The 15,425-nt window shown below is 52.2% G+C and overlaps 1 protein-coding gene and 1 long non-coding RNA gene across 2 annotated transcripts in view; one reads left to right on the forward strand and one right to left on the reverse strand.

Moving 5' to 3' along the window:
• Positions 1-364: 364 nt before the first annotated feature.
• GDF10 (growth differentiation factor 10) lies at positions 365-13,684 on the reverse strand. The gene is made up of 3 exons (XM_017504648.2): positions 12,924-13,684; positions 3,215-4,140; positions 365-1,354 (listed from the first exon to the last, which is right to left on the reverse strand). The coding sequence occupies exons 1-3, from the start codon at positions 13,237-13,239 to the stop codon at positions 1,163-1,165; spliced, it is 1,434 nt and encodes a 477-aa protein (XP_017360137.1). The 5' UTR covers positions 13,240-13,684; the 3' UTR covers positions 365-1,162.
• LOC119467745 overlaps positions 13,162-15,425 on the forward strand; it is a 47,203-nt gene continuing 44,939 nt past the window's right edge. The window contains exon 1 of the long non-coding RNA XR_005196353.1: positions 13,162-13,245. This is a non-coding gene — a long non-coding RNA (uncharacterized LOC119467745). The remainder of the gene's footprint in view (positions 13,246-15,425) is intronic.

The raw sequence follows: 15,425 nt of genomic DNA on the forward strand, positions 1-15,425 counted from the left end.
TTTAATTACCAGCAGTAAAAGATCTCTGACCAGCAACTCTAGATGATCCTTTAAACACCCCAGGCACCTCCCCATCAATCAATGTCCTTGAGGCTAGGGAATGAGAGGAAACCCCGAGAGGCCACTGTCCCTGTCTGGGGCCATGTCCACTCTCGACATCCGCCCAGTTGGGGATTTTCAGGAACCAGTGGTAGGGCAGGCCCCTGGAAGGCATGGAAAAGTCTGGGTTTCTGGAGCCTGGGACAGATACCAGAGAGCATAGAGATGGCCTAGGGGACTCCAGAGACCCTAAAAGAGGCTGAGTTTCCAGCAACCGCCAGATGTTTTACTTACAGATAGAGAGCCAGTGAGATTTTGAAATGGGTGGCATTCAGTTTTTCAAGATACCACTGTATCTTTAATTTATTAGCTTTCCATAAAAACACATAACATACACAATCTACAGTATAGAAAGTATAATTTACAAAAATATAAAATCTTGGTTATTTTTTAGTATTCCCACGTTACTGTATGTGTTATTTCAATATGCATGTTTAAACAACTCACACTCATTATGACTATCTCTGTGGGGAATGGTGTCAATGCCCTCCTCTTTTAATGTTTTAAAATAAAATATATATATTAAGAAAAAAACCAACGTAGGTTACATGTGCATACTGTATGGATAAAAGCTCTGCAGTGGATTTTGAAAGGAAACACCCATTTACACCATGATTATCCTGTTTTCCAAAATCACTACGTGGCCCAAAGAGTTCTGAACTGAACATTTAAACAGAGTTCCTTCTGTGTGTAGGGAATGAGCGCCCTAGGATTTGCATAGTCTTCTTGTTCAATCATGAGATGATGATCACATCAAGCCAACGTCATGGACACCTTTTGTTTTCAGGCCTTCAGAACACTGGGTATGAACGAGGGGCCACTTTCAGGCCAGGGCTAATTCCTAAATTCCTTCAGGGACTCAGGCTGGCATTTACGGGGCTAGCCACTAGCAATGAAAGACCCTGAAATGATGCACTGGCAGACAGCTCTTTCTGGGCCCTGGTGATGTTGGCTATAAGCTCTGCTCTGTGTCTGCAGCTGCACCGCCAGTGAAGTCCTGGCTGAAGAAGGCTCCGAGAAGGCGGCTCTGCTGGGCATAGCTTCTTTCCACCCTGGAGCAGTCTCACCGGCAGGCACAGGTGTCCACGGACATGTTGGGGTACACCTTCAGAACCACATTTCGGTTCTCATCCAGGAAGAGGACCCCAAGGGAGTTCATCTTATCAGGAACACAGCAGGGCTCTGGGATGCCAGGGATGATGCCCACAGCCCTGACAATGCTCTGGATGGTGGCATGGTTGGAAGGGCGGACGATCTGCAAGGCAGGAAAGGAGCAGGGTTACTCAGCTCTGCCCTCCTCCACCCACCCGTGCCATCCTCACAGTCCCAGCCCATACTGCTCTGCTGTTGTTCCCCGGCTGAGGCCACAGAAGAGCCGTCCACCTAAAGGAATGGACGAGATCCCAGGGCTGGGTACACGATTCCTCTAAGATCACACGTATGTTGAACCCCGGGCTGAGGTCTGTAGGAAGCCCCAGGCCTTCCTGTCCCTCGGCTTCCCTGAGGCATTCTGTGTCCCCAACAAGGCACAGCCACATGGGGGCGCCTGAGCGTCACACATCCGTGCGGAGCCCCAGGAACCAGGCAGAAGATGCCCAGAGGGAAAGCTCAGCAGACGCCAGCACAGCCCTGATCTCGTGGTCTGAGGAGGACAGGCATGCTTCCCACAAGGTGGTGCTCTTGTCACTGAAGGGAAGGCCTGGCACGTGCATGGCAGCGTGACAGGCTGGACTCTCACATTTCCCAGGGGCTGCTCTCCCTGTATCACCCCCACCCCTCAACACTTTTTTTTGTCAGCATAACAATTTTACGGAGTGGGTATTGCCTGGACTTTACTGGGAAGACACTGAGGCTTAAAATTGCTGAATAACTTGACCAAGGCCCCCAGTAGAAAGTGACCTGGTTTGGGAAACTGTGCCCACCTCTGACAAGACAACTCAACCAAGTTGTCCACTTCGGAGCATTGCCAGCCAAACAGAGATTTTTCTATGTAGTGTGGTTGAGGAGGAGGCCCTCTTGTGTGGGGTGGTGGGAGGGGAGCAGGGCAGGGACACCTGCCTTTGCAGTGTTCTGGCTGGTGTCCCGGAAGGTTGGGAGGCAGCAAGCCAGGGTGATAAGCTAAGTGCATGGCTGGCCAGCTGCAAACCTGCAGGGTTCCGGGCTTGCATCTGGCTGGGTCTGTGCTAGGCCCTTTTAGCAGGCCCTGTCTCTCTGTCAGGTACCTCCCTTTCTCTTTCTTGTACATACATGGTTTTGAGGAGAAGGCATTTAATTCCCAAACATGTTACTGCTGCCCCATGTCTGGGTCTGGACTTCCCCAGCTGGCTGATTTATTTAAGTTCAAATTGGATTTATGCACTGACTTCCTTTTCTTGGAGGGAAAGGCATGACCTGCACTGGGCAGAGTAACCAGGCAGGAGGAAACTGTGCTGAGCGTCGAGGGCTGACATCACAGGCAGCCAGGCTGCTGTAGGGCAGGCTGCAGGGAGAGGGGTGGATTCAGCCACAGGCCAGGCTGGAGCGAAGGTGAGAACAGGAAAGCCTGGGCTGCACGACAGACAAAACAGCCCAGTGCTGAGTGTCCTGCAGATCCTGTGCACAGTGAAGGCTGGTTGCCTGTGGATTCCTGCCCCGAGCTGCAAGGAGGAGGGAGCCCACGCTGGGAGAGCCACTGAGCACTGTGCTGGTCACAGATTGCCACACCCCGGGGTCCAGGCTGGGAACAGAAATGAGAGTCTTGGTCAGGAGGGAGCATCTGGGACCTGCCTGTGTACAGGAGGCAACATCTACTCAACCTCTACAGATAGTTGCTATGTGGGGATGCATTTCTAAAGAGAAGAATTCTCTTGTATTTCAACAGAATGTTCTGATTTTGAAGTCCCAATTCAACCAAGACAATAAAAAACAGAGCCAAAGACAACACATATGTGGGAGGCAAATACCCAACAGGCTATGTCTTGATCACCTTTGTCTACCTATGTCCTGTGTGGAACAGATAGGAGGTGCTTTATCCCCATTTTGCAGATGGGGAAACAGAGATCATGCAGGCTGAGGAGCTTGAAGGTAGCGGCAAAGCTGAGCCTTAGAATCTGACAACAGGTGGAAGGCGCCCTACCTTAGGCATGGGGAATTCGCATGCTCCCGCACAGTAGTAGGCATCGAAAGATTTGGGTGAGATTATCCACTCATTCCAGCCAATGTCTGCGAAGTCCACCTTCAGATACCTCCGGGAGCATACCCTCGGCTCGCCCCACTGCTTCCTCCGGGCTTTCTGCATCGTCTTCTCGTCGAAGTCCAGCACCTGTGAGGAGGCAATGAACACCTCCTGGCCCTTCTTCCTGCGGTCTTTGCGCCCTGGCCGGGGTTTCAGCGCCCGGAAGGGGCTGGACCACAGCTGGTGCTTGTGGAAGTGCTGCGCGTGGGTGCGCGGCGGCCTCTCATCCAGCCCTGGCAGCTCGTTGTCCTGGAGGGGCCCGGTGGCCTGGGCAGCTCGGCGCACGCGGGGGTCTGCTGAGCTGTTGGGGGCTGCACGGGGCTCGGGGTCTCCGGTAGGGAAGGGGTCGTATCTCTGCAGCGTCACCGCCACGCTGTTGGGCTCTGAGATGGCCAGGTCGTTGGCGTAGACGAGGATGTAGGGTGCGTAGGGGCTGGGCCGGGGCACCCCGGAGTCCCTCTCCCCAGAATCCAGCTGGGCGGAGAGGAGCAGCTCGCCATCCCGGCGGGCCGCCTTGACGATGGCGGAGATGTCCTGGGCCTGCCACAGACCGCGCGGGGGAGACGCCAAGGCCATGGCCCCGCGGAGTAGCCCCTGCGTGGCCGCGTTCTGCGAGAGGCTGCGGAAGAGCAAGTGCTGGCGTGCGGGCGGGCCCGGGGGCAGCGGACCGCCTGAAGCGTTCTTGGCCCGCGGCTTGCATAGCACCTCGCGCGCACGGGGCCACCGAGGCGGCTCTGAGTAGAAGTGGAAAGTGGCCGTAAGGATCATTTCCGAGTCCTGCATGGAAGTCAGGTTGAAGAAATACACGGCCTTCTGGTCGATCACTTCTGTGGGGGAAGGAGAGACCACAGGCTGTGATGTTCTCCTTGGCGCTCCCGACGGTCTCCCACCCAGGGCTGGAGGAGCAATGCTCACCTATCCACACTTCCAGGACGTGCCCCTCCCCCGCTTTGCTTCCCTCATTTCATGTAGTCCTCATATTAAACTGATGAGGGCGCCCTTTGCAATCCTCAGTGCACAGGTGAGGAATTAAGGTTGAGATGGTCAATATCCCATAGCAAACAAACAAACAAACAAACGAAAAGAAGCAGCAGCAAAGAAATAGGAGCAGACAGGGAGGCACTCAGGCCTGCAGACTAAAGCTCCTGTTTGCTCCCCCTGCCCTCTGCTGTCTCTGCATGCACAAACGAACAAATGTCACTGACACCTTCATTAAGTGCTCAGGACGGCTTGGGTTGGGTCCAAGCCCTGCTTCAAGGCAGCCCCTCCTGTATTTGCACAGCCCTCTATTTATGCAATCAGTTTGTAAATGCAATCATTAAATACATTTCACATTAAACCCAAACATTCTTCCAAAAGAGATGAGATAAATAAACACTCATGCTTTTTGAGCACCTCCTAAGGAAACCGGGATGAAAAGCGCAGCCATTTCGGCATCTGCTCTTTGTCCTGCCTGAGGACTTTTAAGATTTTTTTAAAAAGCAAAAAGCAATATCAGGATTACACAAGGCCACTTGACTAAATCTCCAAGGTCCAGGTAAGGACAGGGAAGTCTCAACCATTACATCTCCAACTTGGCTCAAGAATGCTCCAGCTCCTGTTTCCCTGGGGCTGATGGCCACTCCTTCCTATTTGCCTGGTGGAAGCAGGCATTCCCCAAGGCCCCAGGGCAGCACAGCCACGTCTGCAGTCCCAGGAAGCTGCCCCCGCCTGGGCAGCAGCATGAGTATCATGTCAGATTTGAATCGCCTAAACATTATTATCTATCAGTGAGCACTCTCAAATAGCCAAGCCCCCTCTAGGCTTCGGATCGGTGCGGAGTCTCTCCTGGTGCCTCCCTGGGATGCTACACACTTAACAGGACACCAGAGAGGCCAGGTGGGCTTTCTGCTTCCCATTGCTTCTTTTCCTGACAACCAAGTGTCCTGCTGGGGGACATCTGGAGAGGAGCAGAGCTGCCAAGCCCAGGAAGTATGGTGGGGGGACACTGAGCTCTCTAGGGGCATGGGTGGGGGCCACACCTCTCTGACACCTGTACCCACAGGATCTGCAGGGATTTTTTTTTAACAGAAATATTCCACTTCCTCTTCTTTGTTTCTATTGGGAAGAAGGCATAATTCAATTGGGATTGTTCTCATCCTCTTAAGGGGTACGAGAGGGAAGAAACGGAGAAGCACATCTAAGGAGGGCCCGATAGAGAAAGGCCGGTAAAGGCTCAGGTGACACTGAAGCTGTTACCTTATTTAATCCTCACAACAAACCTGCCAGGGCAGTGTTGCAGCCCCTCAACCTGCTCCACACGTGAGCAGCAGCCCAGGGTCTCCGGGCACTTTTGAACGTGGCTTCCCCAAGCCTGTGGCCTTGACTGCATGACAATGACTTCACATTTTAATCGGCACCCCAGGGGACTCTGGCCCTCAGGGAAGTTTGGGAAGTCAGCGGCAGCTGATAGCTCATTGGTGGTAGTGGCTGTTTATTTGCAGCAACTGCGTTGACCTATGGGTAGGGTAAAAGTTCACCAATAGTGCTGCAGCCCCACCCCCAAGCTAAGAAATGCCCTAGGAACCAAGCTTTCAGGACTCAGTTGGGCCAGGCCCTGAGCCTTGCTTTCCCCATCTGCCTCACAAGAACAACAGCCTCTATCTCATGTAGAGGATTATCTGGAGGATCACAGAAATAACCTAGTGAAATGCCAGGCACAAAGGAGATGCCTCCAAATGTGCTTTCTGCCACTTGCATCTAAAGGACCAAGGCTGCAGAGCAAGCTCCCCTCCATCCACTAGGGTACCTTGCATTCACCAGTCCAAATATCTGAGCTGCAACCCAGCCAACACAGCACATGTGTTTTTCTTTGATCTAGTTCAAGTCTCAACTCCTCCATTGCTCTGCTAACAGATTCAGAGTGGGATGGAATCTTTGAGGTTATGTGAAAGGGTATGAGTTCCACCTCCATGTGGCTTGAATACCTCCAGCCAGAGGAGGAGGCTAGAAGCTCACCCCTCACTGGGAAGCCGGCTCCGTGAAGACCCTCCCTGCTGGGGACTGCTGGGGACAAGATAGGTTACCCCCAGCCCCAGTGCATGACGGCCACGGACTGGCCCTCTCTCTGGATGTGCCTGCATGTACGCAGTGCAGGGGGCTCCAGGTTGTGGCTCAGAAAAGAAACCTCAACCTGAAGTCTCTCAGTTTTACTGAGCCCAGGCCACAAAAGAGAAGCCCCGAAGAGAAAGTCCTTATTTCCTGTGATGGGTGCTGGTGCCCTGTGGGTCATGTCTTTTCTCTCTGCTCTCTTCTCTCCCTTTTTCCCTTCTCCTTTTTCTTCTCCTCTTTCCCCTTTTCTATCCCCCCTCTTTTCCTTTCTTTCTTCTTCTTCTCTTTGTTTTCCCAATAAACATTTGTAAAACTCCTACCCTGGGCTAAGTTGGGCTGACCAGGGTCATAGCAAAGTTGCCCAGGAGGAGTTCAGCCTAGAAGGGAGACAGACTCGTAATAGCCATGATGACCATCTTCAGTGTCCCCTCATGTCACAGTTTTATAGAGCACTGTCCAAGCGAGGCCCTCGGTGTGCTGGGTACATTCCATCACAGGTCACGCCCAAGCTTGGAGCCCTCCATTGCCCCCAAATAAAACTCAACCCCTTACCAAGGCCTTACTTTATGGGGCCTGCCTACCTCTGGAACTTTATCTCCTATCCTCAGCCCAACTCCAACCCTCTGCCCCCATCATACTGGCCTTCTTGTCCTTCCAACATGTGGCTTTCTTCTCAGGGCTATCCTCCACACTTCCTTCCACCTTCATGGCTCCCCATCCAGGTACCAATCAGCCCTCTTCAGGTATCTGCTCAAATGGAACCTCCCACAGTGGGTCCCTTGGGCTCCCATGGCTGGACAAGCAGCCCCATCACTCTGTCTGCCCCTGATTCTTTGACCTTCCTGACACCCTGCTGTATACTGATTTGTTTATTGCTCTTATCATTTACCCTAAAACATAAACTCTAACAGGACAGGGCATTGCCAGTTTTATTCACTACTGCACCCCTAGACCCCAGCATAAGGCTTAAGTGTCAGCTGGAGCTCAGAGATGCATGTTGAATGATGGGCTTCTCTGTGCAAAGCCTGCCCGAGTAGGGACAAGAGAAAAGTGTGGTCTGTTGCTTCAGTTAACACTGGAGATTCCTGACATGCTGCTCTAGAATGCAGTAACCACAGCCTTAAGAAATCCAGAAATCCTCATTCTTTACAAAGATGCAGCTGATAATGCAAATCCTATTGGAGACAGTGGGCAGCCAGATCTTTAGCCTGACTTCCCCTTGAGCTTCAGTGTTCCCATCTTTAAATTGGAACGAAATTGTTTATTAATTATGGCATTCTAAGCTCCAAGTGCATGTGCTCAGCCTTGTGCTGAGTGTTCTGCATGCTTGATTCATCATTTCCACCATGAGGAGAGTAGGGAGGGGTCATTCATTCTGTCAACCAAGAGCTGAAGCTTCAGAGAGGATGTACAATTTGCCCAAAGTCACACAGCTGGCAAGGGGTGGAGTCAGAGCTTGTACCGAGGTCTGTGTGACCCCAAGCCCACGCCTTTTGCTTTTCCATGTGTTCTGGATGTGTTCATGATCTGCCTAAGAGCTAATGGACAAAGATCACATGCTGTGAACCACAGCATGTTTTGCAAACAGAGGTCATTATTTTGATATTTTGGAGTTCTGACTGCCTAAGAAGGGAAAGACTGACTTTATTTAGACAAGCTGATCACTCAGTGACCCTTGGGAATTCTCAGAACTGTGACCAGGTCCACTTTGCTGGGCACTCAACCTCCTTCCAGAGGGCAGTGGGGATGGGACTGGGGGAAGGGACCTTCTCATCCAAAGGTCTGTCCAGCCCCGCTGCTGGTCAACTCTCAGCCAAGAGCAGCCCCTCAGATGCTCTGCCCTAGGTAAAAAGACTCCAAGAAGTTTTGGAGATCCGTCCTTTCACCCACTGCCCCTCAAACAGCCACCAGGCCAATCAGAGTGAGAACGCTGGGCTTAGATGCACGCACCAACAGAATCTGGAAGAAGGGGCGGTGGGAAGGGGCAGTGGGCCAGATGGTGCTGCAGAGGAGAGCAGGGAACTAAAATGGATTTAGTACTTACTGCCCATTTCCATGCAGGCTGTAGGGTTGAGGTTCAACTCCTGCTTGCATCCCTTACTAGCTTTGGGGCCTCAGGCAAGTCATGGAAGCACTCTGTGCCTCAGTTTCCTCATCCATAAACTGGATAGAGTATTTGCACCTCCAGAAGTTATTGTGAGATCAACTCTGCAGAGCGCACTAGCAGTACTGTGCCTGGCACCCAGCAAGGGCTCAGAACAGCTGTGGCCTCAGGAGCTGTTGCCACCCTCAGGGTACCACGTCCTTGCTCCCTGACCTCCTGTCCAGTGGGAGGCCTCACTTCCCTTCCAGCCCCTCCAGCAGGAGCCTGATAGCTCTGGCCTCTCTCCCTCCCACTTTTAACCAATCTCTGGGCTCTGTTTGCTCCGCTTCCTGTTTCTACACAACCATCCTGAGCACAGCTTCTTTCTGCCCTGCATTCAGGGCCCCGGACCCATCCACAACAGTGATCCCAGCTCTGTTGCCTCTTACGTCACACTCATGCCTCAAAAGCAAATCGTCCATTAGAGGTGAAAGGTTAAGATCTTTACTATGTAAAGAATATCTGCATATCGGGAAGAGAAAGCAGGGATCCCCATACAAGGAGGCAGTTTCCACAGGAAAAACTGCAAATGGCCAGCAGGCATGGGGAGAAGCTCAAGATGACCAGTAATGAAAAGAAGTAATTTCAAATGGAAATACCTGCAGGTTTTACCTGCATGCTGAAAATATAATCCATAAAAGCTACGGACATTTGTGAGATATATGCATCTATATCTCACATATTTCTACCTTATATATATCCAAATATATCTTACATATAAGGGTAAAACAACAGAGATATGAATAGATAGCGGAGAGATAGATAGACAGATAGACAAATGATATAGCTGGAAGGATTCTACCAAAATATCACACTAACAACTCTGGTTATATCTGGCTATGTGATTAGGGATGACTTATGCTCTTTACTGTGATTTTCTATAATTTCCAAATTTTCCCCAATAAGCATGCATTTCATGTAATCTCTCTCTCTCCTTTCTCCCTCTTTCCCTGCAGTCCTTCCTCTTCCTCTCTCTCTTCTTTCTCTCTCTCCCTTCCCTCCTTCTCTCTCTCCCTCCCTCCTTTCCTCTCTCCCTCCCTCCTTCCCTCTGTCTCTTGTGCACATTGCCTGTGGGGGACAAACTCATAATACTCCTGGCTCTCCATGGCCTGCTTGCTTGTCCGCCTCCATCTCCTGCCTTTCTCTCCTTGCGTTATCTTCTCATTAAAACCAAACTCCTGCCAGTCTCTAAACATAGTGGACTGCTTCACTTCCGTACCTGGCTCAGCCCCACCTGTCCTTCAAAGTGGCTGGAACCTGGCCTGCTCTGGGAAGGCTTTCAGGGCCCCAACCAAAGGTCCCGCCCTTGCCAGGTTAATGGGCCCTTGGGCTCCTGCAGCACCCCGACCCTCCTTCCTCCATGGCGCCCCCAGGCCCACTGCCCTATTCTGCTGCTTACTTTGATCTGTCCTGCCAGTTTACGAACTTTTCTGGGCATCTTTGTGTCCCCTGAGCTTACAGCACTTGCCACCAAACCAAGTGCTTAGGATATACTTGGGAAACTGAAATCAACTTGAATTTTGGCATTTTTGACAGGTGAGTATGTAGCATTATTCTCATTTTAGAGATGATGAAAACCAACTCAGTATCACATTGGTAGGTGGCAAAGCTTAGATCTAAACAAGGCCATTCAGTGGGAATTGGGGGTGGTCTAACCTTAACCCTTACAGTCAGGCTCGCAGGCTTTCTCCACTGATGCAAACTTAATAGGGAACAAAATGTACTTCCGGAAGCAATAGGGAGGGAAGGAAGGGGAGGCTGTATGATAACTGCACGAGCTAATACATCATTGACATTTCCATGTGTCAGAAATGGTGTAAGCACTTGACATACCTCGGTTCCCATTAAAAAAAAACCTTATAAGAAAGGCAGCATCATTACCTCCATTTAGAAGTAAAAAAAAAAAAAAAAACTGAGTCACAGACAAGTTCAGTCCCTTGCCCAGATCGCAAAATTGGGATTTGGACCCCACCAGGCCAGCTCACAGCCAGCACTTGGCGGCTGAGCTGTGCTGCCTGGTAGCAGGTGAGGTACAGTTGTGCACTGCAGGCTGTGCGGATGGAGGCATTTGTTCTTCAGGATGAGTTGCTGGCCCACTGAGGCAGGAGATACCCACCACCGGGGAACAGGCTGAGACTGGCATGTTCTCAGACCAGAGCTGAAGCCTACTACATGGGTGGCATCATCCATGAGAGAAGGGTACCTGCCCAAACCCATACCTCCTCACAGATGGGTCACTGGATCAGGAAGCAGGTGCATCTGAGGGCAGGCAAGAGGCTGGGTGAGAAACACGTAGATGAATCGAGGGAGGGGAGGATCAAGCAACCTGCCTAGGTCCCCACTGTATGTAAGGCACAAAACCTACTTAGCCCATTTAATCCTCACCTCTTCACTGTATCACAAGGGAACTGATGCTCAAAGAGGTAAGCTAACCTGTGCCACAGCACACAGCTGGTAGCTGGTACAGCTGGGATTCACACTCAAATGTGCCTCAGGCTTCCAAAGAAGAGGGACTTGTCAGACACCCCCGACTGTACCAGAATCCGGATTTCCAGGCTTATCTGTTTCATCCTACCTCTCCCAGACCCTGGTCATAGCTCTGATGGGGATGGTAGGCTGTGGGGAGTGGCAGTGAGAATAGCAATGGCCTGGCAGATGGGAGGTGCCAACCCCTGCCACTCTGAACCACCCCTGAATCTCAGCTTTCTTATCTGTAAAATGGGAGTGCTGGATTTGAGGTACTGTCTTCAGGTCCTTTTTGAGAATAATATCCTGAACTCCACTGTTACTTGTACTACCCCCTTTCCGTGAAAACAGAGTGACACAAGCGGGCATCTCCATGCCTGGCTGCAGCAAGTGGATGAGCTCAGTGGGCAGGCTCACCCATGTTGCAGCGGCGACCCTGCTGGCTTCGAGGATTGAGTTAACAGAGATGCGAGGTCAAGTCTAAACCCACAAGAATACACAATACTTAGCACAATTCTTTGTGCTCCCAGGGGAATCCCATACATCAACACTTAATCTGGCCAGTGCTGGGCTCTGAGCTTACACATATGACCTCATTTCATCTTTCCTTCAGCCCCACAGGGGAGATACTGGCAAGCCTTATCCATTTTATCGATGAATACACTCAAGTCCACATAGCTTTAGTGATTTACCCAAAGTCATATTCATGCCAGATGATTCTTAAATGGCTTAACAATGTTCCTCCAGAAATGGACCCCACATGGTGCAAGAAACTTATGAGTGAGGATGGAGTTAGATCCAATTGGCCTGGAGCCCAGGGCCACCGACCTGGTTAGTCTACTAAGTGGAGGAGGAGGGCATGGGACCTCTTTGTGCCAGGGGCTCCCCAGTTCATGGCTTTGGGAGGTCACAGATGTTACCTTGAGTCACACAGCCAGTGATAAACCTGACCCCAGGCTGTCTAGCCCCACAGCCGGGCTTGTTTCCCTCTCCCTCAGGGGGGAGCCTGTAGACTGCAGATTTTTCTCCTGTTGTATGGCCTCTTCCTCTACAGAGCTGCAGGGGACCCTCACCCACATTTTCTGGAACAGTATTCTGCAACCAGGAGTAATCACCATGACAACCAGGGTCTTCTCACCACCTCTTCGGCCCAGGTGGCACCTCCTCTCCACCCAGGGCCTGCAAAGGTTGGCAGGCTGATGAGGCAGGAGCATGAAAGCACTCTCAGAGCAGGGTAGCCTGGGCCTCTGCAAGTGCCCTCTGCTTGGCTCCATCCAAGGGGCGGGGAAAGTGGAAAGATGCGACAGAGACTGGAGATAAGCAGAGTGTTCCCACTGACTAAGCCACTGGAGCCTTCCTTAAACCCCTGCGGTCTGAACGCTTCATACCAGTGCGTGGAAGTCCTCAGTCCCGGACAGCCAAGGCCCTTCTCAGTCCTCTCTGCTTCCGTGGACACGGGAGCCATGACTGCCACCAGCCAGAGGCTGCTGCTTCTTGACAGGGCCCAGTGTCTGGAACTTCTGTCAGCACTGCCTATGTTCACCGCCCGTGCCTTCCTCATTTGTAAAGTGCCTACATAATTGACCCTATGACAGCGATACTCCCCTGGCCCATGTACTCTTTGCCACACTGTGCTTAGAGCCTTGTGTAGGGGAAGTCTGTGTCCAGCAATGTGGGAGCACCCCAGGGGCAGGACTTTGTGCCACCCTGTGCCACTCTGGAGGTTCAGGGTCTGGCATGGAGAGATCGGTGAATTATTAGTGAAAGAATGAATGCACCACTCACCCGTTGGCCAGACTGAAGAGGAAAAGTAGAGGTGCATGCGTGGGGAGACAGAAAAGTGAGGAAGGGGGAGAATGAGGAGAAAGGGGAGAATGAGGAGAAGGGGTCCCTGGGGCACCCTCTACTTACCCAGCCTGGCCCTGAAGCTGCGGACCGTGTTGCCCCCTCCTGGTCTCGCGCCCTGCCGGCTGTACTTCTCATAGAGCCGGTGCATGTGGACAGCAACCATGTCCTGGGCTCCGGGGCCCAGCGTGGCAGACGCGTCCCCAGGGAGCCGCTGGGGATCCCTGTCCCCCTGCAGGCCGTCGGCAGCAGCGGGCGGTGCGGACCAGGCGCGGGCCATGTGGCTGCCGCCGGCGTCCTGGAGTAGCAGCAGAAGCAGCGGCAGCAGCGGCAGCAGTTGGGGCCCGGGTCCCCGGCTGGTCCGAGCGGGGTCACGAGCCATGGCGCGGTGAGGGCGGCGAAGGGCGAAGTCTAGGAGGAGGAGGGCGAGCGCGGGCGCACCGGAGGCTGCGGACGGACCTCGCGGCCGGAGGGCGCGCGGAGAGCCCGGGCAGCAGGGCGCTGGGTACCGAGGTCCACCTGGGGCGAGGGGCTTAGCGGGGGTGGCAGCGGGCGCGGGGTCTGTGGGTCCAGGCGGCCCGAGCCCCCAGCCAGCAGTCACTGCAGTCCCGAGCAGTGCAGAGCCGAACCGAGCCCGAGCCGGCGCGCTGCCTCGGCGCACTCGCGCCACGAAACTTTGCAACCCACAGAGCTCCCGGCTCGGCGGGTTCGAGGGGCGGGGCGGGGCGGCAGGCAGCGTCCTCGGGGGGACCCGGCTGCACGCCCCGGACCTCTGGGGCTGCTGGCTAGAGGGCCGTCCCCGGCCCAGCTGCCGTGTGCTTGCGCCAGTGTGTGGCGGCGTGCGCGCGCCGGGGAGTGCGCCCGCGAGTGTGGGGGGCGTGGGCGTGGGCGAGCGCGCTCCCCGCTCCCCTGCCGAGAGCCCGAGACCCAGCCCCTGAGGCCGGCTCCTGTGTGTCGGCGCCGCAGCCTGGCCTGGCCGTGAGGGGGGCTGGGCGGCATTTGGATGGGGGCCTGCCTGCTGGGTTGCCCCTGCAAAGGCATGCGATGGCTATGTGGTTGCAAGATGACAGCTCCCCTGTGATGACCAGAGAAGGGATGTGTGTGTGCCCAGTTGCCTCTGAGCCAGCGTGTGTCCAAAATGCGAATGTGAGGAGCAGGGATCCCCTCTGGGCTGACTCCGAAAAGAGAAGCCCTCACCCCAAAGCTCCTGGCGTCCAAGGCAAATGGAACAAGATGCTGATTAAAATTCAGAATTAGCTGATTAACCGTCGCCTTATTTGGCAACAGTAATTCCAGTTGTTGAAGGAAAACATCAAAAGGTCCTTATTAATCTTTGGACATGTAGCCTTCAGGATTGTAGGGGTAAGACATGCTTTCAATTTGCCTTTCAAAATATGTCCAAAGCATCAGAACAGGAGGAGAGAAAGCAATGGCTTTCCCAAGAAGGCTTCCCAATGAAGTGAGGGTGTAGTGAGTCCCTGGCCCCTGCCCCTCAGCTTAACCCTGGGGCAGAAGGTCCTGAACTTTATCTTGCCTCTAGCAGGATTTCTTCCCCATGGATAGAATTCAAGGGCTCCTATGAACTTGATGGGGAAAAAAATACATCTTTATTTTCATTAACTCTAGCTGAAACTTACCATTAACTAATATTATAAATGCAAGCAACCAACCACAGTGTTATTAGTGACTTTGTCACCGATAGGCACCATCCACAGATATTTTCACATCGTGTGAGAGTGGTTGCAGATTTATCACAGTATCATGTTTGCTCAGTACTACTTCAGTTAGGTCTATTGCTAGTTAAGTACTTAACAAAAAGGACATAGTTACTATGTTGCAAAATTGTTTTAAAATATTTTTGATAACTATATTCTAATGTAATTGTCTTCCTCTATAACTCTGCATATTTCATTTTATGTGTTTAAAAACATTATTTTAAGAAAGGGAACACAAGCTTCTCCAGACTTAGAAAGGGGCTCAAGACCCACCTAAAAAGTTTAAGGACCTTTGGGAGGGAAGAAAAGGGCCACTTCAAGCCCATGTTCTTCCAGAGAGCTCCCAGATACATACAATCCATGCTACATTTCAAAGGACTATTTGCAAACTTGTGAACACGCTGTTCCCTTTACTTGGTAACTTTGGGCTCTGTGAGCCAAAATGGTTACTTTTCTTGGAGGGCTCACAATGCAATAATTGAAAAATTGCTGGAAAAAGCTCGTGTTGGTGTGTAAAACACAACCCATTTGTAATTTTTAAAAATCTTGCAGTGTCAAATTAGAGGCCATCCTATTAAGAGCTTCTGAACCTCAGACCTGCAGCTTTTGGAAAACCGGAGAGAAGCATTTTATTTCTTTTGAAAATTAGATCACAGTGTGTTCAGCTTCCCATTAGGTTAGCTCCCATTTGTTCTGAACCGGTTTTCCAAAATGGTTTGTCTGGAGGTGAGATGATCGAGTCTCAGCCTGGGACTTAGTGAAGCACTCCTTATAAATGATCCGGACCATCCTTCAGTGATCCCTTCCCCCACTCCCACCCCTGTTCCCCTCCTTCTCCATGTGCCCCTCATTT

This window comes from Cebus imitator, unplaced genomic scaffold (genome assembly GCF_001604975.1).
Source record: "Cebus imitator isolate Cc_AM_T3 unplaced genomic scaffold, Cebus_imitator-1.0 Scaffold326, whole genome shotgun sequence".
Lineage (NCBI taxonomy): Eukaryota > Metazoa > Chordata > Mammalia > Primates > Cebidae > Cebus > Cebus imitator.

What these genes read in the sequence shown, in the direction of transcription:
- GDF10 (XM_017504648.2), bottom strand. Translation starts at nt 13,239, where the DNA reads ATGGCTCGTGACCCCGCTCGGACCAGCCGGGGACCCGGGCCCCAACTG. An exon ending in CAGCTTCAGGGCCAGGCTGG is followed by an intron (nt 4,141 to 12,923) that starts GTAAGTAGAGGG and finishes CTTCCCCCACAG; the next exon opens with AAGTGATCGACCAGAAGGCC. An exon ending in GCGAATTCCCCATGCCTAAG is followed by an intron (nt 1,355 to 3,214) that starts GTAGGGCGCCTT and finishes CCTGCCTTGCAG; the next exon opens with ATCGTCCGCCCTTCCAACCA.